The sequence below is a fragment of the Raphanus sativus genome, chromosome 6, assembly GCF_000801105.2.
Source record: "Raphanus sativus cultivar WK10039 chromosome 6, ASM80110v3, whole genome shotgun sequence".
Taxonomy (NCBI): domain Eukaryota; kingdom Viridiplantae; phylum Streptophyta; class Magnoliopsida; order Brassicales; family Brassicaceae; genus Raphanus; species Raphanus sativus.
In genome coordinates, this window is record NC_079516.1 from 25,274,336 (window position 1) to 25,296,820 (window position 22,485).

At 33.7% G+C, this 22,485-nt stretch overlaps 5 protein-coding genes across 5 annotated transcripts; all 5 read right to left on the minus strand.

Moving 5' to 3' along the window:
• Positions 1-3,610: 3,610 nt before the first annotated feature.
• Positions 3,611-5,081, minus strand: LOC108809919 (transcription initiation factor TFIID subunit 14). The gene is given in 6 exon segments (XM_018582054.2): positions 3,611-3,845; positions 3,932-4,059; positions 4,135-4,322; positions 4,394-4,615; positions 4,687-4,775; positions 4,903-5,081. Coding segments are annotated over 6 exon segments (801 nt in total). The 5' UTR covers positions 4,984-5,081; the 3' UTR covers positions 3,611-3,752.
• Positions 5,082-5,551: 470 nt separating this feature from the next.
• LOC108806093 (uncharacterized) lies at positions 5,552-7,408 on the minus strand. The gene is made up of 3 exons (XM_018578120.2): positions 7,220-7,408; positions 5,971-6,720; positions 5,552-5,887 (listed from the first exon to the last, which is right to left on the minus strand). Exons 2-3 carry the CDS (start codon positions 6,702-6,704, stop codon positions 5,713-5,715), a joined length of 909 nt encoding a protein of 302 aa, XP_018433622.1. The 5' UTR covers positions 6,705-6,720; positions 7,220-7,408; the 3' UTR covers positions 5,552-5,712.
• A 3,406-nt stretch (positions 7,409-10,814) lies between these two features.
• On the minus strand, positions 10,815-14,863 carry LOC108808190 (uncharacterized). The gene is made up of 3 exons (XM_018580373.1): positions 13,022-14,863; positions 11,202-12,830; positions 10,815-11,087 (listed from the first exon to the last, which is right to left on the minus strand). The coding sequence occupies exons 1-3, from the start codon at positions 14,861-14,863 to the stop codon at positions 10,815-10,817; spliced, it is 3,744 nt and encodes a 1,247-aa protein (XP_018435875.1).
• Positions 14,863-15,555, minus strand: LOC108808191 (uncharacterized). The gene has a single exon (XM_018580374.1). It carries the CDS (start codon positions 15,553-15,555, stop codon positions 14,863-14,865), a length of 693 nt encoding a protein of 230 aa, XP_018435876.1.
• A 39-nt stretch (positions 15,556-15,594) lies between these two features.
• Positions 15,595-16,230, minus strand: LOC108808192 (uncharacterized protein At4g02000-like). Its single transcript, XM_018580375.1, has one exon. The coding sequence runs from the start codon at positions 16,228-16,230 to the stop codon at positions 15,595-15,597; it is 636 nt and encodes a 211-aa protein (XP_018435877.1).
• Between the last annotated feature and the right edge of the window lie 6,255 nt (positions 16,231-22,485).

Here is a 22,485-nt window from a genome sequence, read left to right on the forward strand (position 1 = left end):
TTAATATGTAAAATAAATGTTGTTGATTTTTTTTGGTAAAAATAATTAGTTAGAAAAAACTCAAAACCCACCCATAAATTTATAATATTCGAGCAGGACCTAACTTCAAAACTCAGTACCCGAAAAACTGATCCATACCTGAATAAGTATAAAATGTTCATACCTAACTGATTTTGTAAACAAATAAAAAAAACTATTTGTTAACTATTTTGAATTATTTTCATGAGAAAATTTATTTAAACCTATCAAATTGTTATGATTTTTTTACCAGCAACATAAGCAGACTCATATATATAACCAAACTAGTAGCTCCACATACATATGGATGACAAATGACAATTGCTTTCTTGCACTGCATACTAGACTGTCCGTCCTTGAATTATGTGTTTGTAGTTAACATGTCAATTATTATGGTTAACATGTAAAATAAGGGGGTGTATTCAATTTAACATTTGATGTAATTTGATTTTTAATGGAGTTTTAGATGATTTGAATAAGTTGCAGAGATTTAGGTGATTTTTGTTAAACTACTCTAGAATATCACCTAAAACTATGAGATTTGAGTTTTATTTTTTTTAACTAAGAAACTCTACCCAAACACCTAAAATCACCTCAAAATTTTAAAACTCCACAACTTAAAATATTTTCAATAACAGTGGATTTCAGAGTACTTTACGAAATGTCAAGTTCAATAACATTGGATTTTAAATGAGTTTTTAAAATTCATGATTGAATAACAGTGGATTTGTCATTTTAATACAAATCACCTAAAACTCTCGGTTGAATACACCCCCTAAATGTTGTTGATCTTTTTTTTGGTAAAAATAATTAATGAATTAGTTAAAAAATGAAAAAAATGCAAAATGTAATAAACACTTTAGAATAGTTATTTATGTTTTGTATTTATGTAATAAATGCTGTCAAATTATTTAGAAAATAGAATAAATGATATGGTTAGAATATGTTATAAAATGAAAATAAACTTGTAAAAGGACTTAAATTTGAAAAAAACATTATTTAGTACTTCAGTTTTAATAGAATAGATATAAGTTATAACTCGATAAAAATGTATTGTTACATAATTCAGTTTTAATTTTGGCAACGAAAACACTTTTGTAACCTATAAGAATTTTAAAAATAAAAATAAAGGAAACTTAGAGCACTTCCAACAATAAGAACTAGGTGATTTTCCCGTGCTTATGCACGGATATAAATATTTATAAAAGAAATATACTATAATAATTGATTGTTATATACTTTAATATTAATTTAATTTATAATTTTTATGCATAATTGATATTTATAATATTACATTACTTTAATTAGAAATATGATTTTAGATATATTATATCTAATCGATTTTTTTACAGTCGATTTAATTTTGGTATATTGGATTGCATATATTTATCTGAATTCAACTATAATACTTTTTATTTTAAATATACTAAGATTATGATTAATTTTCTAATTTGCATTTGTGTTGGTTGTTGTCTTAGATGTGTAAATATATTTGAGGAAGATTATGTATGACTTAATATATATTATGCTTAAAGTGACATAAAAATAAACTAAAGTGTCTAATTCCAAATTACATAAATTGATATAACGATAATATTTTACAGTCTCATGCATATAAATAAAATTTTAAAAAACCTAAATTCAAACAGTTTGTTAATATATTTTGAGTCATCCTATAGTTTACTTTTATAAAATAAATTATTATTATAAAATTATATATTCGTATTATAGTTAAATCTATGATATTAGATATACGTTGGACGATTCAAATAACTCATATTGTGAGTATATTGAGTTAGATATGTTCTTTCAAATTCAAACTAAATTATAATTATTTTTATTATAATTAAGTAAAAGAAAATAATTTTATTTATCATTTAAATGTGCATGTATTTTCATAATATTTATCAAATTATATGTTGATTTCTTTAAACAATATATTAGAAAATAAAGCGATGATCACTAATACATTTTTGGAAGCTTATGAACACATATCACTAATTATAATAATTAAAATATTTTATAAATTCTAAATAATTTTATGCCTTAGATTTACTAAATGATAAACTGAAAATTATTTGATTATTTAAAATTGAGAATTCCGATTTGCTTTGGTATTTTGATTATGGTTATATTAAGTTCCACAAACATAAAAGTTTAAAGAAATTACATTTATGCTATTTAAAAATATTTTTAATGGAAGATTTTTATTTTGTGAACTTTCCCTTTTTAATGAAATCATATTGTATATATACATATATTTTCGTTTTAATCTTTTTTTAACTTTACTTATGTTATTTGAAAATATTAAAAAGGAAACTAAATAATAAATTCAATAATAATATATGAATGTAATATTTTTAATTCATTAAAGGTATCACTGTAATCAACTATCCTGAGAGTTAACGTGAACGCGACACATAGAAAACTGACTTCTCAAATAATATTATAGAGATTTCAAAGAGTTTTTAAAGCAAAAAATATTAATATTTTAGTAATTATAATTAGACAACTAAAAATTACTTGTAAAATAAAAATCCATTCAATATATAGGTTGCAAGTGTTATGTGGAGATATAATGTGTTTTTAAAAAAATCTTGATAGAAGAACTTTTTTCCATCCTCTCTCCTAATTTTTTTTTCTTTTTTTTCTTTTAAATGTATTGAATTCTTCGTAAAACTATGGTTGTAGGTGCTCTCGTAGACCCAACAACAAAAAGGTAAAAGAAAAAGAGTAGACATTTGATGTTCAACATGTAATTCTGCAAAAGTTAACCAAAAAATTGTAACAAAGAATATTTACAAAGAAAAAGAAAAAAAGAAACAAGAAGACAAGTATTAGAAAGAAAAAAAAGCCAAGAGAAATATAAGAAGAGGTCAAGTGCGAAAACAATGTCTTGAAATCATAAGAACTCACCCATGTGGGCTACTATCCAAAAACCTAAAACATCACCAGCAACACCAACTAAGCTAAGAGTGTCATAACACATAAGCAGACATATATTCCACACCATCCAATATGAGCCACCGATTTGATTTTATTTTCTTTGGATCACCTAAGGTGGGGAAGTTGATTTCCCATGTTCTATGGTCACAGATAAAACCAACGATTTGACATCTCTGTCTCTCTCTCTTTCGGTTTCCAATTCACATGTGATTATTTTGAATCTTTGAGCTTCACCAGACAAGAGCCTGACAAATGTCACTGTCACAAGTCGTCCCTATCCACGAGAACTGAATGTGTGTTCCTTCTAACATAGAAAAGAAAGTAAAAAAATCTGCAAGCGCCTAAAATTTACGCATCCCCACATGTTCTATTGAATGAAAATGACAATACACCGATCAAGAAGTTTCATATAGAAGACAAGGAAAATGCCAGTATTTGAAGTCCTTACTCGCTTCTTCCACTGCCTTTTCTGCTATACAGACAAGGCATGCATGAAAGATAGAAAGCTATCTCTAGAATTCTAAGTTGGACAACATCATGGATCCAAACAAACCTCTCGTGCCTATGTCTGAGTGAAACTTGATTAACAAAAAAACTTGCAGCTAGTGTATGGCAAAAGAAAGATTTGAGGGAGACGCAAACAAGATGAGTTAAAGCATATGCATTTGTACTTGGTCACATACAACCATATTTGACAATAAAATGGTCTTTTCTTTACATGTCCTAACCGTTAGAAAATGTTTTTGCACCCCATACAAAGTTTATCAGACAAAACTTCCTAGCAAAAGTTAACATCCACAGCCAGAGGATGACTAAAACTGTTCAGGTTGCGCATCTACCATGACCAACTGTCTTTTTAGCTCGGCGATATCAGCTTGTACCTGTTACATAGTAACCATATCCTAGAAATTCAAAACAAAGCCAAACAAGAATACACACAAACAATGTGAGAGAAGTTGCATAAAACCTTCTGACGAGTTGCGTTAAGTTTGAAAAGCTCATCTGCTTCTGAGAACTTCAAAAACCAATGGCTAAGAGGATGGTCTTTGGTGTCTCCTTTCTTCATCATATAGTAACTTTCATCAGCAGCGTCTCCTGCAACATTTACAGTGAAGATAATCATCAATGCCTCCGCAATTTAACGAGCTAGAGACCATAACAAGAACACACCTGGAGGAGGCAGGTTGAGTCCCTCTGGGAGCTTAGAGACGTGGACAGCAGGGTGATCACACACACGGGCGAGGAAACACTCAAAAGGGTCAGGGAAGACAATCTCATTGTAAGACTCAGTGACAACAGGTACATTGGGAGACTGAGGACCACTGTAAATCTCCGGGTTCAGCTTCAACAAGTGAGACCTGGAAGAAGTTTATATAGACCACAACTTAATCCACTGAAACACACAATCCAACAAAGTGTAATAACTCACAGCTCTAGCTTCCTTTCACAGGCATCAGAATGGAAGAAGACGGTGATATCGATCTTGAACTCTCCCCAACCACATTCGGACAAAGTAAAAGGAGGCGAGTCAACAACTCTAGTAGGGCTCTTGAAACTTGGATGCAGGTGGAAGATGACCTTCTTTATGACCACACCAAGATCCTCATTTGTAGCTCCACGTACATAGACAGTCCAGTTATGTGTTCGGTATCTAATAAACAAACATAAGAAAAGGTCAAAGGTTGAAACTTTATGGTAAAGTTAGGGAAGAAAAAGACTCACTCTTTAGCTTTCTTGCCACGGAAAAAAGCAATCGATCCACACACAATGGGAACAGAGACTTCAACGCCATTGACCCTTCTTTTCCAATTCTACAAAAAATCGAAACTTTGCATTGTTCCCAGAAACAAGAGCAGAAACGAAAACGTCGTCGTATTCAGCAACCTAAAATCTTTCGTCGGATTAGGGTTTATCGAACAACAGAGTATGTATATATACCTTATTATCATCGCCACCATCAATGCCAATGCGTAGCTTCGGCTTAGAGGCAGACAAGATGTCGACATGAGAATCCTCCATGATTCGGAAATTGAACGACGGTTCCTCTTTCTCTCTGAACTTTACGCACAGTCTCTACGTACGGAACAAGGCGACACGTGGGTTAAGAGTGTTGGTTTATTTTATTTACCACGTCATTTATGGTTTTGTCACGATGACAAAACTAACTCGGACTTCTTGCCGTCTGATGAACATTACATGCCGTTGTTTGGAGGGAATCAAATAGAAAATGAACTGATAGGAAACTGAATCGGTTTTCTCTGCCGTTTGATATTTAGAAGTAAGAACTACCTGTCGTTTTATTGAGGAAAAACCCTGAAAAATGGAATTGTCGTCTGACATTCAGACGTAAGGACTACCTGCCATTTCTGGAGCAAAACTCATGAAAGATGGAATTGGTAGAAAACTAAACCAGATTGCCGTCTGTAAGGACTGCCTGCCGTTTTTGAAGGAGAACCATGAAAGATGAAACTGGTGGAAAACAACATCGTACTTCCTGCCGTCTGAAACCCAGGCGTAAGAACTACCTGCCGTTGTTTGGAGGAAAAACAATAGAAGATGGGACCAGAAGGCTCTATAAGCCATGAGAAAGTTACAAGAATGTTTCTTTTATCTGAAACAAAAGAACAATAGAGTAAGCGCAGCTTTGCAACAATCTGGAAGATCTTCTCTTCTGCGAAAGCATTGTCTTTGTCTCAAAAAAAAATTAATAACAAGAGAGATGAGGCGAAGACAAAAGCAAATAAATGTTCAGATGTTGGATGCACTTAAAGCCATAACTTTGCATTGTTCATTCAAAGCTAGAAGCTGAGCTTCTTTCTTGTCAAGAAGTGCCGTCAACTTCACATTCTCTTCCATCAGTTTCTGTACTTCAACCTCCTTCTGCGCCTTCTCCCCCTCTAGTTGTGTCGTTTTACTCACCAACCTGTCTCTCACCATCAACAAAAGCCACAAACAGTTGAGATGTGGATGAAACGTTGCATAAAGAAGATAAAAATGAAAACTGACCGTTCAAAGAGCTCTTCGATGGTTTTGAACTGTCTCTCAGACGAAAGGAGTGTCTCTCTGACATTGGTGAAAGTACTGACATAGCTTTTAAGCGACTCGAACTCTCTCTTCACACGACACAGCTCCTCTTCATTCTCCACAGCTTTCTCCCTCTGTCCCATCGTCTCTTCAACTAATTCCTCAATCCTTTCCCTCATTTCGCTCAGAACACTATTCGTCCCGTGAGCAAACCGCTCCATCTCCTGTAACTTCACCGCCAGATTCTCGATTTGGACTGTCTTCTTACTAAGCTCTTCCTCTCCCAAAATCACCATCTCCTTTTGAACAGCAGTCTCTGATTCTGCTGCTGAAACCCTCTTAACAAGAAACTCAAGCACGTTGGTAACCATCTCTATGGACTGGAGCATCTCACTAGTATAAGCCTCAGACAATGCATCTTCACAAGAAGACAAACCACCGTCTTTAAGTCCCATCTGTTCCACACCATGAGATAAATCAGGAATGGCCAAGACTGTAGCTTTTGATCTCAAGCACCGCAACATTGTCGCAGCCGTTCTCACCCTACCGGAAAGAACACCTAACTCCTTCCTGGCGTCTTCCTCTGAACCGAACTCAAGGCAAGCCTTGACATCCAAAAGCTCACCTTCTAAACTATCTACCTGAAACCGACCAGACTCCAATTCACTCTTAGCATCCTCTTGTGCAGATGCATTAGTATCCTCGTTACAAGCCATCCCCAGTCTCTTTAAACTGCAATAACTCAGAAAAAAACATAGCTTAGAATCAAAACCAAAGGACAGATCTAGATTATATCTCCTGTATAACATGTGTTAACTCTGTCATAGACCGATCAATAGCCTGATTAGCTTAATCTGAGTTTGAAACAAAGAGTATGAGGAAGTGGGAACATTTCAATTAAGACTGGACTTAACAGCTTAGCTTAGAACCAAAACCAGCATCTATAACTCTATAAGCCTAATTTCAGGACAGATATAGTTTTCTATATTCTCTAGAACATGAGTTTTTAACTCTATCCTAGACCGATCATTAGCTTTCTTAAAGCTTTGATTTTGATTGGCGGGTCAAACACAAGGCAGTTAAATAAAAAACATTATATCATCTTCAATCATCTTGAGCTATTGAAACGGTATGAGACATAAAGGACGCAGGTTGATCATATCTAACGAGACTAAATCCTACATAAATCGAAATTGATCTTAAAGATAAAAAAGGGACAAAAGGTTCTCACAATTCGAGATCATAAGCTCCGGCTCATCGATTGATTCGAGGAAGGAATTAGAGGCAAAAAGGATTTGATCTTGCGTCTGAGGGTTTGCCGAAGAGAGCGGGTTGAGAGAGATTGGAAGGGTATGAGAGGCTGAAATGGGAAAGGAGCTGCTTTGCTTTTGTTTTCCCCCTCCTCTTCCTCCTTTACTTTAATTTATCCTTTCATTTCTTTTGATTTTTTTTTCTTTTGTTGGTATAATTATGTAACCATATGCAAAATATCATTAATTCGTTTCTACATTGTCGCAAAAAAAAATTTAATGTGACACATAAGTTTTTAATTTGTTGACATCGCAACCTATTACTCCCTCTGTACCATTTTAAATGGTGTTTAAGGTTTCTACATAAAGATTAAGAAAATACAAATTTCTATGCAATTTATTTTGGTTACATAAAATTGCATTAAATAAAATCAGTCTAACCAATAAAAAAAACATGTAGTATTTTGTAATTGGTTAAAATTTTCAATTGACATTAAATTTTATCTAGAAATGTGAAAACATTACTTATAATGGAACAAAATAAAAATGCTTAAACATCACTTAAAATGGTACAGAGAGAGTAATAAATAATTATTGATGAAACAATAAATAAAACAAATACAAAATTTTAAATAATTTATATACATATATCATCATCATTTTATGATATTTTAACATAATTTATTACTAAATAATAGAATTTTATACTGATATGTTTAAAATTTCTAATATGTTCAAAAATAAAATTTTATTTCAAAATGTACATAAGACGGTGAATAAAATTCATCAATTTCTACACTTATAAAAATCATTTTAGTGTTTATTTTATCACTTAGCTATATATCTAAATAGATTTGAGATGAATACCATTTGTTATTTTAATAATTAAATATAAGTAAACGGAAAGAATATGAATTTTTCTTTTATGAAGATTAGTTGGTGTTTATTAGTATTTCAATTGTTTGGCATTTCTCTTTTTTTTAGGTCGTAGCGTGTTTTACAAATCTTTATGTTGGGTGATTTGGGTTTTACAATTTGAGACCCCCTAATCTTGAAATCATTTATGCTGGCATCTAAATAAATAAGGTTTTGTCGAAATTATGTTTGAGCTTTTAGATTTCAGACCCATTGTTAAATTATGTTTCTTCGTTTTCTTTGTTTAGATTCAGAAATCGTAAATCGATGATCACCTCTTTGTAACGTCTCAACGTTTCATTGTGTATAAAGACATCATCCATTCCTCACACTAATTAATCATTTACTCTCTTTTTTTTATGTTTGTAATTGATTCAGACATAAGAGCTGTATTTAGAAAATCTATACAACTGGTTGAAGGTTTCCGTTTTCGAGACCCATATAATATGAAAAGATTTTTTTAACTACGATGGCGACTAATCCAGAGGCAAAGGTTTGTCGGAGATGGAAGGAAGCTGGGTAGACAGGACGCTGGAGGGAGTGGTATTTGTGGTGAAAATCGCTGGTTGTTGATTCATCTCCTCTGTGAACTTGACTTCTCTCCTGATGTGCCACATTTTTTTTCATGCATGTACAAAGCAAAGCGTAGGCACTGGCCCAGTTCCAAGTTTGTATGTTCGACAAAATCTTCAACCTTTTGCATAAATGGCGGTTCTACTGTTTTTCAGGTGTCGATGACAATGGTGTCTGAATCAGAAACCGTTGAATCTACACTCTGCTAGCAATCAATCTCTTTACAGTGTCTCCTTTGCACTCCTCTCAGTGAACAAGTATTTATTTTTGAATTTTTCACATGTTTAACCTGCCTCTGTTTTGGGTTAGTTTTTTTTGTTTTTGATTATTATATTCATATAAGCTTTTGAATGGGTTTTGTTTTATTGGATTCATGGCATTATTTGATTTGTTACTAGTCTAGAAGAAATGTGGTGGTATTGGTTGCTTTATATTTATGTTTCTGTTAACTGAATTTGACATCTAATGGTGTTTGATTTTGATAGCGAAATGGACAAAATCTATAAATTCAGATCGCATAATTCCCTGCTTTTGATCAATTAATGTTCTCCTCTTAAAAACAAGCAATTTTATCTCAATAGTTGCTTTGTCAAAAAAGTCTTCATAGAGTTTCAGCTTTTGTTATAGACAATAGAGTTCTAGGCAATCACGAATATTGCTGGCTAATCTCTGGTGGAAGCCATCCTCTGTGTCGAATCTGTTGATGTTCTTCTCACTTGGTTTAGAAGGCCGTCACTGTTACAAAACTCCCTCTCATTCAATCATTGTCATTAACCTTCTAATTAATTCCATCTCCCACTCTTTCCAAAATTTCCCCATAAAATTCATCCTCTCTTTTCTTTTAGACAGTGAATCAGCAATTATAAATATGTAAGTAAATATTATCGTGAAATTCATCGTTTCATTCTTCTCAATCATAAATTTTGACATGTTCTTAAAGAGAAACTCAAACATTATATAAGCGAAGAATAAGCCAGTGTCTTTTGTTTTGTTTTGTTTTTTCTATCAAATATCAAAGATCGTAACTTTTGAGCTCACCATACTTAGCTTTGCAATTAGATTTATGTTGGTTCAAATGAATTTAATTTTATTTCTGGGCCACTATTTCTTTTCTTATATGAAAAGGGTCTTTAATCTACTTCACTGGATTTAGGTTTATATTGTGAATGGAACCACTATGTTCTAAAGTATATGGTACAAGTAGAATATATGTGGGTTTGAGAGCTATGAGATTCTTATTGTTCTATCTTTCTTTGAGAGCTATGAGATTCTTATTGTTCTATCTTTCTTTGATCCGAATTGGTGGAAAACATTGTTTTGGCTCTAAGATAACTCTATGTATAGTAGGTCACTACTATACATAGTTTTATGCCATGAGAGACAAAATTTTATGCTAAGATTGAATATTTCAATATTATAAATAGTAAGGTTTTAATTTTTCTAATAAGGTTTAGAACAAAAACGTATTAAAAATGTTTACTAACAATTTTGTATTGTTTACCAATCAAAGTAAGAGAAAAAAAATAATTTGGAGTCATGCAAATGAGTAGAAACGTTGTGTTTAAATTTCAAGTTGTTTTCATTTCCATCAAACAATTCAAATTTTTGTCTTGTTGTTTTTTCTTTTCCTTGTACATAAAAAATCCAAAATTCCAAAAATCATAAATGCCAAAACGCATGACTTTTCATAATTGTTTTAGACTAGTTTTTAAAAGAGATAATTTGCGGGAATACATACAAACCCAACCTATATTAGTGAACTACCTCCTCTTTCTTTAATTCATTTTTATTCCGAAAATACCCCTACCATTCTACTCTCATCTTTCATGCGTAGTTGTGCAATATGTCATCCTACCAGATATGTGTGCAAGTGTGTCAGACAAATGATTTATTTATTTATTTATTTTTTTTTCCATTTTCTCTCTCTTATCTCTTTATCATTTTCTTTTAACTCTTTGAAACTAGAAATAAGAAAAGGGTTCTGGTTCGATCACGAGAATGAAAAATAAACAGGAAAGAAAACCAACAAAACCCATGCCTAAAACACAGGCTTTCCAAAAAACACTTCCAAAGAATCGCTTCCAAGATTCAGGCAACTCTTGCTTCATTCCCAAGCAAGTTCCTTAACCAAGATGGACTTCCTCGAGCAACATACGACTGCAACCTCTTCTCCTTTGTTACACTCCGAGCTATCAGAAAGGCACCTTTGTTCTCTGCCCTCGTCACCAGAGCTACCTTCCAATCAGGTACCTTCTGCAAAGTCGTCCGCATCTCTTCACCATAGGCTCGAAAGGCTGGCCAAGCCTTTGGTTGGTTTATCGAACCTACAACTTCTGAACCTACAACTTCTGAAGCTTTCAGCTGCCCAAGTCAATCCCAGCCGCTTAGCCTCCATTAAAGACGTCACCCCATTAAAAGCTCTTCTACTGTGGATCAGAGTTTCACCCCCACTATTCTTTACGATCCAAGCTACACCAGCCAGCCCAGATTCTTTGAGCCATGAGACACCCACATTACACTTAACTCTTCCATTTTCCGAGGCTTCCACCTCTTCACTTCATGAATTCTCTGATTACTATCCTTCTCCAGCCTCTTTGCCTCTTCCCACACAGTAAACCATCTCTTCGACTCTTCAAAACACTTCGCTACCGTTACCACAACATCATATTCTTTCCCTTCAAAGACGAAAGCGTTTTTGTTTTTCCATATCATCCAGAGAATCCATGGGAAACAAACCACCAAATCCTTTGGCACTTCCTTGTTTTTACCGCACATGAACAGGTAATTAAAGTTTTCATATAGGCTCTGATTTTCGAAACCTCTAGGAGGAAAAGGAAATCCTGAAGTAGCCCAGACCACACGAGCCATAGAACATGTAAACAACACATGATTGATATCTTCTCCTACCTCTCCACAACTTTGACATCGCGGGTCCACTTTAATACCACGTCCTCGCAGCTCCTCAGACACAGCTAAAGCATTAGACATAGCTTTCCACATGAAAATTTTGATTTTTGGCACCGTTTTAACCTCCCAAATCTTGCTACGTACGTCATTCAAAGATGGTTTACACAGAGCCAAATTCTTAACTTCACTCTGATCCAAAGAGCAAGCTAGCCAATAGCCAGACTTCACCGAGTACGCTCCCCATCTATTGTGTACCCACTCGTAGGAATCCTTCTGCCCAAAAGTTGGCTTTATCTTCATAACCAGTTCGATATCACTAGGAAAGAACACTTCCTCCAGTTTCCCTCTGTCCCACGTCTTGGTTTGTGGACAAATCAGATCACAGACTCTCAAATCCAAATCAAAAATAATCTGTTTTCTCATCGGAGCTACAGGCACAGCAACAAACAGCCACTTCTCCAGCCACACGTTTATACTTTCACCAGAACCCACGTTCCTCCGTAGCCCCTTCACCAGTAGTTCTCTTCCAAACAAAATGCTTCTCCAGGCGTAGGAGGGACGAGCGCCTATACTTGCCGCAAGGAACTCACCAGCAGGATAATAACGACTCCTCAACACTCTAGCACACAAAGATTCAGGGTCCATCAACAGGCGCCATCCCTGTTTAGCCAATAAGGATTGATTGAACTTTTCAATATTTTTAAAACCCAAACCTCCGTTCCGTTTGTCAAGGCACATTCTGTCCCATGAGACCCAATGCAACTTGTTTTTACCTTCCTGCGCATTCCACCAGAAGTTAGCCATTGCGCTAGTGAGGTTTTGACAGGTCGTTTTCGGGAGTTTAAAAACCGACATAGCAAAAACCGGCATTGCCATAGCCACAGACTTTAGTAAGACTTCTTTCCCACCCGTCGAAAGGAAGAAAGAGTACCAACTGTTGAAACGCGAGGTCATCTTCTCATGAATATATTGGAGCATCTCCACTTTCGAGCCGCTAAAACACTCCGGCAGACCCAAGTACTTTCCTGTTCCTCCCTCATTACTGATACCAGAAATCTGTTTGATTCTTAGTTTTGTTGCCTCTGCCACCTTCTTACCAAACGTAATTGCTGACTTAGCAAAGCTTATCATCTGACCAAAGACCTTTTCATAGGCCTTTAAGATTCGGCACATAGCTTCACACTCCTCCTCAGTCGCCTTCAGTAGCAGGAGGGAGTCGTCAGCAAAGAATAAATGGTGTACAGCCGGACCATTGTCTGAGAAACTGATACCAATGATCTAACCTCTCCGTTCCGCTTCATTTAGTTGGTGTGATAAGCCTTCGGTACACATGTCAAAAAGAAAAGGGGATAAGGATCCCCTTGTCTTAAGCCTCTACTAGGGGTCACCTTCCCGCTTGACTCACCATTGATGAGGACCGTATAAGATACAGATCGCACACAAAACATTATCCACATCTTGAACTTATTACAGAAGCCCAGAGCTGTTAACAAAGCCTCCAAGTAGTCCCATTCAATGCGATCATATGCCTTGGACATATCGGTTTTGATTGCCATATGTTCTCTTGAGATCCTCTCATGTGTACGCAAACCATGAACCATCTCATGCGCTATGATTATGTTATCAGTAATAAGTCTTTTAGGCACAAAAGCAGACTGTGTAGGTGAAACAATATGTTCCAAAAGCGGTTTGAGACGAGTCACCAATACATTAGAGACAATCTTGTACAGAACCGTACACAGAGCAATGGGTCTCAAGTCAACCATCTTTGTCGGATTTATAATCTTTGGAATTAGACATAGTTGTGTAAGGTTCCACTCCACCGGGAAGGTACCAGATTGAAAGAAACTTCTAACCTCCTTTGTAATCTGCCCACCATCTTCCCTAGGCGCACTCGAGGCCTTTATCGAGAAAACTGCATCTCTGATTTCTTCATTACTCACTTCCTTAGTTAAAGCACAATTCATTTCTTCTGATACTTTGCAAGGTAAACTGGCAAAGAAAGTGACTAAATCAGCCGAGCCAGATGATGAGAATAGGTTGTCAAAGTAAGCAGTAGCAATCTTTCCCATTTCAGGAGTCGACGAAGCTTCTACACCAGAATCATCCACAAGTTTTGTGAGCTGATTTTTCTGCCTATTTGCCTTCACTGAAGCGTGAAAGAAGCTTGTATTGTTATCTCCCACCACTAACCACTTATCTCTACTTCTCTGCATCCAGAAGTCTTCCTCCTCCTTGAAAGTGTTACCGATCTTAACCTTAAGCTCATGCACACGGTCCCAGCAAGGCGCAAGAGATGAAGTTTCCAGTTCAAGCTCATGACGCAAGTTTCTCATCTTCTCATTGGAGTTTAGGTTGTTTTCTCTCTTCCATTTACCAAGGGCCTTTCTCACCTCACCCAGACTATGCAGAAGAGGTAACTTCCGATCACATCTTGCTTTCCTCCACGACCAATCTATCGTTTCATACACTCTGTTTCGTCCAACCATCCGTGTATCAAAACGGAAGTTTTTCTTTCTCCTGTCTTTCTCACTGAGTAAATTAACCATCACAAGTCGATGGTCTGATCCAAGTCTCTCCATGAACGTCTGTGTAGCATATGGGAAATCATGTCTCCATCGTTTATTACCAAAACATCTGTCCAGTTTACACTGAATGTATTTCTTGCAACGCACGCCAGCCCATGTAAAGCTATCACCTGAACCTGTTAGCTCCTTCATTTCACACACATTAAGCATCTCAGCGAAGTCCAAGAAAGATGCATCTCCTCTCTTCGGACCTCCTATCTTCTCACCATTATTCAGGATATCATTAAAGTCCCCAACCATACTCCAACTTTCTTTTCTTCCTGCACCAATACGCATTAACCTCTCCCAAACCTTCCTCTTTCCTTGCTGACTTGGTTCACCATAGACAAAGGATACATAAAAATTGTGATCTCTGCATCTTATCCTGCAGTCTATGATGTTTTTGTCAGCATATTTAACCTCCAGACACACTTCACGCTTCCACAAAACAGCCAAACAACCAGACAAACCCACTGGATCCACTACTGTTAATCTATCATAACCCAAACTTACTTGTAAATCAACCACCATATCTTTCTTTTGCTTAGTTTCCATCAAGAACATAATCTCAGGGAAATATATTTGACGTATTTCCTTGAGACGGGGAATTGTCGAATCTTGAGACCGTCCCAAGCCTCGACAATTCCAACTCAGTATGCGCATTACTGATTGGGCAGTCCCCCATTCGGGACCACCTCAGATTTTGACCTTCTCGCGACTCTTGAAAAAACACCAGCAACTGCCTCTGCTCTTCTCTTTAGGAAACCCTTTTCAACTGGTTCCTCTCGATGTGGTAACTGGCCCGTAACTCCATCAGGTTCTGAAACTTTTGGCTTGAACTTCCTCTGTTTCTTCGGTGGTCGATAATGCTTCCCACCCCTCATCTTTGAGGTCCCGGAAGAGCTAGCATCTGTGAAACCAGTGCTAAAACCCGTTGAACCATCAAAGACGACGTGATTGGAGTCAGAGATCAAGTTTCTGCCGTAAACCGGAGCTGATACTACATCACGGTCCGACAGACGGTCATTTTTGTCTTTCAATGCATAATCAAAGACCAAACCTCTATCCTTCTCGATCTCAGATGTGATTAAAGGTGGAGGTTCCAATCTCAGAAAAGTCTTCTGCCCCGACAGATCTTTCTCGAGGTCCATAACAGAGTTTCTGACACGCTCTTCTCTTACCCGTTTTTCTCCTCCCTCAGCCGCTAGGATATATTCTCTCATGTTCTGGAGAACCTCCGGGTTGATCTTCCTCCTTCCAGTAGCAATATCCACACCAACTTGCTCCTCACTCAAAACCCCATACAAGGGATCATTGCTCTGGATCATCAACACCTTTTTTTCCTTCTCTTCCATGATCCTCTTCCTACGGTTCAGAGCTTGATCTTTTCTCTCTTAAATCAGTACAGGACATTTATCCTTTTCGTGTGTCAGGCGTTGACAGTGAAAGCATCTTTTCTGTAGTCTCTCAAAATCATAGCGAAGGGTCACTGTCTCCCCACTAGGAAGATTGATCACCTTCGTCTTCCTTACCGGTCTTGAGACATCAAAGAAGACACGAACCCTAACGTAATCCTGCGTCTGTGCCTTACTTGGATCAAAAGCAACTACATCCACTCTACCAACGAAATCACCAAAAGCCTCAATGGCTTCTTTAGTGTAATGATTAACCGGAATATTGCGAATCTGAACCCACACCAACAGGTACTTAAGATAATCCTCTGGTGGTTTTTCCATCCATCGATCAATCACAATGCTCCATTCATTGAAAGTCCATACTCTCTTGCGCATCACTTCCTCTAGATCATGTTCATACTTAAAGATGAACTGAAACATAGTAGACGATAGAGCTACTCCCCGCACTATATCATACACTTGCCACTTCCTTGGCATATCAAGGATAAGATCCTTGATCTTTTGACAGTCAGGGTTGACTAGTCTTCCAATGATACTCATCTTGTTGCACTCAATTGCACTAAACTGTGGTAAATCCGGGAGTTCATACGGTACTTCCTCCTCCTCCAGCGACATGGTTGCAAAAACCTTGTTCAGATTCATACTTCCACTCCAAAACTCTAGCAAAAATGATACCTTGTTCTTTCAAAATATGAAAAGTGTTTTGACGGCTGATGAACCCTAGGTAAAATCACACCAAAACACCTATGAGCCTTTAATTTCTAACCAAAAAACCAAGATTTTCTGTTTGTGCAACCACAAAAAGAGAAAAAAATCTCACAAAAAGCTCCACTTTCCTTATAAAAGAGAATATTCTCCTTTAGAAAAGAGAGCGAAAAATTGCCCAAAAAAGGGAGTCAAAAGAGAGAGATTTTTTGAAAATATCTATCTCTATATCATTTTCTTACATAATTTTTTTTCTCTCCTCTCACTTACACGATCTATAATTTTTTGTCTAATTTCAGTTCCTGATTATTATACCAATCTCTAAAAATTGACATTCATATCATTTTGAAAATTCACCATATTTTCATTAACCTTTTAATTTTAGCTATGTCCAACTACAAATCTTTTTGGTAAAATACAAATTTTATGTTCGAACCAAATCTTTCAATGTGTCTTGTAATAATTTTCTTTTGGAAATTTATGGAGTCCAGAGCTTCTTCCAAGCAAAAAAGCCAAGTGAAAAAATGAAATGGAGTGGATTCTTAGAACTAATGATCAAATTATTGAGTTAAACACCTTCTCACTAACTTATCTAGACGACAATTTTTTAAAAAATAAATAAGATTTTATAAAATACTTGTTGTTAATTTCTACATAGTGTATTAGCTGATATATATTTTGGTAAATAGTTTTTCTACTTGTACATGCATGGTTTGTTACTTGATAAATTGGTTGATACATGGTTTGTGAATTGATACAATTTTTGATAAATACTTTGTTATCTGATAAATAATTTGCTACATGATATATGTTATTTTAGCTTATACATAGTTTGATACCAAATTATTGATAAATGGTTGGTAGCTACATAGACTTCGTTAACTGATACATAGTTTATGTAGGTGATAAATGGTCTGTCAGTTTGCACATTATTTGATATCTGGTTTGGTAGCTGACAAATGAGTTGATACATGGTTTTGTAAGTTAATACATTGTTTGATAAATGATTTATTATCTGATAAAATATTTGTTACCTGGTACATGTTGTCTTACCTGATATCTATTTAGTATAAAAAAATTGATAGATAGTTTATTATTTGGTACATGTTCTATTAGCTGATATATAATTTGTTATCTGATACATGTTCTATTCGATTCTATATAATATAACACTATGTCTTAGCGGTTACAAATTACATTAGCTGAAACTTTCATGTGTTTTTCATCGCTATTATATAGATTGGAAGATCCCCCAGATATATTTCTTTTTATATGCTTGTAGTTCCTCTACTTTAATACTAATAGAGAGAAATCTGTAGGATATATGTTTTTATTGGCGAAGCTATAAATATTATATAAAAATGAGTTAGCCATATGATTATATCATGGTGGAAAGATAGTTTATTTGGTCGTCGTAAAAAGAAATAGTGTGTTCTAGTAATCCTTTTATATTATTATAATCATATTGTTAGTTATTTTTTCTCAATTGTTTAAAAACTAAAATATATTGATTATTTTAAGAAAAGTTAAGATATTGAATCACGTAAATCAAAGAAAATGAATTGTTGTAGAAAATGAGTTATCTTCAACTGTCATAAAAACAGATCTACTCTGCACAAAAGTAACTTACCGAACTAGCATGAATCAGACCTATCCCCTAAGCTTGTCCTGGTCTGAATTTTTATGTCAAGCATTAGGGATATTTTCGTCTCATCCTAACAAAAAAGGTACACATTTGTCCTCTTATGTCAATCAATGTGCATATCTCTAATTTGAGCTCCTCTTGGATATATTGAACTAATTCTCTCTTTTTAAAAGAGTGGGATTATTCACGTGCCTTCTTCTATCCTTGTTCAATATTGGTATTTCTCTGTTTAATTTCTTGAAGAATCTCTCTAATTATTTGGTGATGTGTTTAGCTTCAGTGTTTTTCCACTGTTTTTATTTAGTCGCTCAACCTTATGTCTTTTAGTTTTTTTTGAAGATTGGTTGGAGGTATTTACAGTTTAGTTTCAAATTAAAGTTTTATTTTTTTGGTTTTGGTTAACAATTTATTTGTAATCATAGTTATTTATGTGTTTGTTAGTCTTTAATTTTTTTGGAAATGATGGTATAAGTGGTTAGTTCGCCCATCTCTCCTCTCTATTTCTCTCGATGTTTATATCTATAAGTAGGTGGAGATGTCGATAGACTGTTGACAGAAGTTATCAGGTGGCATAGCTTTATGTATAGTAGTGACATTCTTCCCTCTCAATTGTTTAATCAAAGTCATCCATCATGAAGTTAACTTCATTCATAAGTTCTTGACTCGAAATGTAAGAAAGTGATTGAGGTCCCAGTAAGTACACTAGGTAAGTAGGTGTGTTCATATAATAAGAGAAGACTAGATCTTCAAGAAAGTTTCAATAAAAAACGTGTCATTGTTGATTTCTTTCAAAGATGAGAATAAAAAGCCTTACTGGAAACTAATAAGATATTCTCTACCATGTAAAAGAAAAATAACGTTATAAGAAAGAATATCTGTAAAAAAATTCATCCTCATTATCATCAATCACCACAAACATAATAACACGCGACACCTCCAACAATTGTATACACTATCTTGGACATCAATAAAATAAGAAAACAACATGACGTACTTATTTAAAAGAAAAACATTTGAGTTTTGTTCCTTGACCTACACAACACACAACATTAGTTTGAAATAATAAAACTCACGCATACTCAATAGATGAGCGTGTAAACACTTAATTTACGCAAAGTCAAATTATGTAACTCATCTGATCTGAATGACACGTATGACCAAGAACAAGTCTTACATAATGTTCCTATGGCGCCCATAGTTATGTGAGAAATATAACACGCTCTCCAACACCAAACTGATCTAGGACATATTAAAGAGATGAAATATCTAATTTTATAATTGCCTAACTACCTTTCCGCAAAAAAATTATGTAGATACTTATATTTTATAACAGATTATAATATTTATATATTAAATAAACATCAAAATATATAATCAAAACTAAAATTTAAGCAAAAAAAAAACCCGGGCATAGCCCTGTCTATATTGTTCAGTAAACAAACTCTTATCTAACTAAACTATATTGTTTATTCATAATATTGTATTATTGGTTAAAAGCATAATTTATTATCAATATGTAGAAAAAACTGTATAAATAACATGAGAGACAAAATTTTATGCTAAGATTGAATATTACAATATTATAAATAATAAGGTTATAATTTTTTCTAATAAGGTTTAGAAAAAAACGTATTAAAAGTCTTTACTAACAAATTTTTTATTGTTTACCAATCAAAGTAAGAGAACAAAATAATTTGTACTTATGCAAATGAGTAGAAACATTGCTTTTAGAATTTCACGTGTTTCAGTGCCAAAAAAAAAAAAAAAAAAAAAAAGAATTTCACGTGTTTTCATTTCATTTCCATCTGTTGTTTTCATTTCCATCTGACAATTCAAAATTTTTCCTTTTTTGTTTTCTCTTTCCTTTGCACACAAAAAAATCCAAAAATCATAAATGCCCAAGCTCATGACTATCCATAATCGTTTTAGACCAGTTTTGAAAATAGTAGGATTATTCATGTGTCTTCTTCTATACTTGTTAAATATTGGTATTTCTCTGTTTAATTTCTTGGACAATCTCTCTAATTACTTGGTGATGTGTTTAGCTTCAATGTTTTCCACTGTTTTTATTCATTGGTTCAACCTTATGTATTTTAGTTTTTTTTAAGATTGGTTGGAGGTATTTAAAGTTCAGTTTCAAATTTAAAGTTTTATTTTCTTTTGGTTTTGGTCAACAATTTGTTTGTAATCATAGTTATTTATGTGTTTGTTAGTCTTTCAATTGTTTTGGAAATTATTTTATTTTTGTGGATTGCTGATGAGTTTTGTGTATTCAAAAGTTTCTTCATAAAAGTAAGAAATAATTAAACATACAAAAATTTTCATTTTTAGAGTAAAACAAACTCTAATCTAATGTTTATTATATAATTCAGTAAACGAAATCTTATCTAAGTAAATTATATTGTTTATTAATAATATTATAATATTGAATATTGTCTTCTTCTGCTCTTGTATTATTGGTATTTTTGGTTCAGTTTCTTCTACGTTTTCTTAATTATTTGACGAAGTGTTTAGTTATAGTGTTTTTGTTGTTTTATTAGTTGGTTCATTTTCAAAGTCTTTAATTATTTTGAAGATTAATTGGAAGATTTTTATGTTTTTAGATCCAAATTTAGGTTTTCAATATTTTTGTTTATAGTTAACAATTCATTTTTCATCATAGTTACTTATGTGTTTATTAGTTTCCAATTTTTTCACAATTCTTTACTTTTTGTGGATTGTTGATTTTGTTAACTTTCTTTGTATGACAACTGTATTTTTTTGTCATTTATAACTGTGAGGATTTTCTTATATCTGTTCTATTAAAACATGATCATGACCTATTGATAAATATTAATGTCCAACTATGTATTTCATTTATTTAAGAGACTATTCTATCAAATTAAATTGATCTTAAGCACAAATATGATAACAAACAAAAACCAAATATAAAAATTAAAATTTTCAAAAAAAAAAATTAAAACAAAATATATACCAGCCTTTCAAAGAATGGGTTAGAATCTAATAACTCTTTAAATTTTAACATAAACGTCTGTCTCTCATATTATTTGCAGAATTTTTAATGTACTACGAATGAGGATGCTTTAAAAATTTGATAAGTTACACGGTACACAACAACTGATGAATCTTCTGTATTCAAAAGTCTGTTCATGAAAACCTGAGATGAATTAAGCAGAATTTTTTTCAAAGCTAAACCAAACTCTTATCTTTAAAGTGTACTTAAACATACATTGTGCAATCATACTCGTGTATTCATTACAGTAAAATAAATTAATTTGGTTTGAAACTTAAACCATATCAAGCATATCCATAACATTGACTTTAGTTTGGTAGTAAATTTTCTTTTTAAACAAAAAGATAAAAATAATTACCCAGAATGAGCACTAGTAAATATAAAATCATTCAAGAGTGATTTGTCTAATGAAACAAAAAGGGTTTTGGTCAAGCTCTGTGAAGAGAAGGTTTTGAGTTGAACACATGTTTTCTTTGGTTTACGTTTGTTTGGTCAAAATCAGTTGAGTGTAGTAAAAGGATGTAAATGTAAATCAACATAAAAATGTGTGTGACAAGTTCAGTGTGACTTTTTCTATAACTGAAAAGTGAAAAAGTGTCATAGGGGATAATTCCCTCTCTGAATTATCAATACGGTAGCTCTGATCTCGGGACAGAACTGTTTACTAAAATGATGGATGGAAAAACATAATTTAATAAAATATATTTAAATGTATTGATAGGCCTAATGGAAAATGTGAAAACATAAGTTACCACATACTAGTTCTCCTTTGGAGTTCGAACATCAATGGCTAAAGTTTAGTATGATCTTTTTTCAAACATGCACTAATTAACTTTGTCAAACATGGTATGGTTTAGCAAACACGGTACGACTTAGTTATAATCAGTTAGTTTGTGTTCAAAATGAACAAATAACTCTGAAAAAAATTAACTCTGACAAATAAAATCAGGTGATAAACAAAGAAATAAATATCTGGAATACTAATTAATTTTGTCAAATAAAATCAGTTGAAAATGGAAAAGAATCTGTGGAAAAACAAGTAAATTATCAAAACAAAGTACAATATGGCAACAAATAAACAAACAAATCTTAGTCAAAAGTAAGTTAATATGTGAAAATAAACAATTTATGATATATCAGTTATATTAAAATTAAGAAAAGTTAGTTGCAAAAATAAACAAATCCATCAAACCTACAAAGGAAAAAAATGTATTCATGTAATTTTATAAATAGATCTCTTTCATGGTCAACTTCTGGTCATCAAACCATATCTTAGAAATATACAATTTCGGTTTCTTTGTCTTTGTTTTGACTATACAATCTTTTTTTTTGTTAAGAAACTGAGTATTAGAAAGACTGTTAAAAATGGATTCCTTCAAACTGATGGTTATTTTTGCTCTTCTTGCTATGGCGGCCATTTCACGTGATTTATTACTTGGTATATTTCTTTTCAAAGTATATTTTTCATTTATATTGTATAATTTTTTATGCCCTCCAATTTTCTTTT

What these genes read in the sequence shown, in the direction of transcription:
- LOC108806093 (XM_018578120.2), bottom strand. Translation starts at nt 6,704, where the DNA reads ATGGCTTGTAACGAGGATACTAATGCATCTGCACAAGAGGATGCTAAG. An exon ending in ATCGAAGAGCTCTTTGAACG is followed by an intron (nt 5,888 to 5,970) that starts GTCAGTTTTCAT and finishes GGTGAGAGACAG; the next exon opens with GTTGGTGAGTAAAACGACAC.
- LOC108808190 (XM_018580373.1), bottom strand. Translation starts at nt 14,863, where the DNA reads ATGCGCATACTGAGTTGGAATTGTCGAGGCTTGGGACGGTCTCAAGAT. An exon ending in ATGGTGAGTCAAGCGGGAAG is followed by an intron (nt 12,831 to 13,021) that starts GTGACCCCTAGT and finishes CTGCTACTGAAG; the next exon opens with GCGACTGAGGAGGAGTGTGA. An exon ending in CAAAGAATCTGGGCTGGCTG is followed by an intron (nt 11,088 to 11,201) that starts GTGTAGCTTGGA and finishes TGACTTGGGCAG; the next exon opens with CTGAAAGCTTCAGAAGTTGT.
- LOC108808191 (XM_018580374.1), bottom strand. Translation starts at nt 15,555, where the DNA reads ATGGAAGAGAAGGAAAAAAAGGTGTTGATGATCCAGAGCAATGATCCC.
- LOC108808192 (XM_018580375.1), bottom strand. Translation starts at nt 16,230, where the DNA reads ATGTCGCTGGAGGAGGAGGAAGTACCGTATGAACTCCCGGATTTACCA.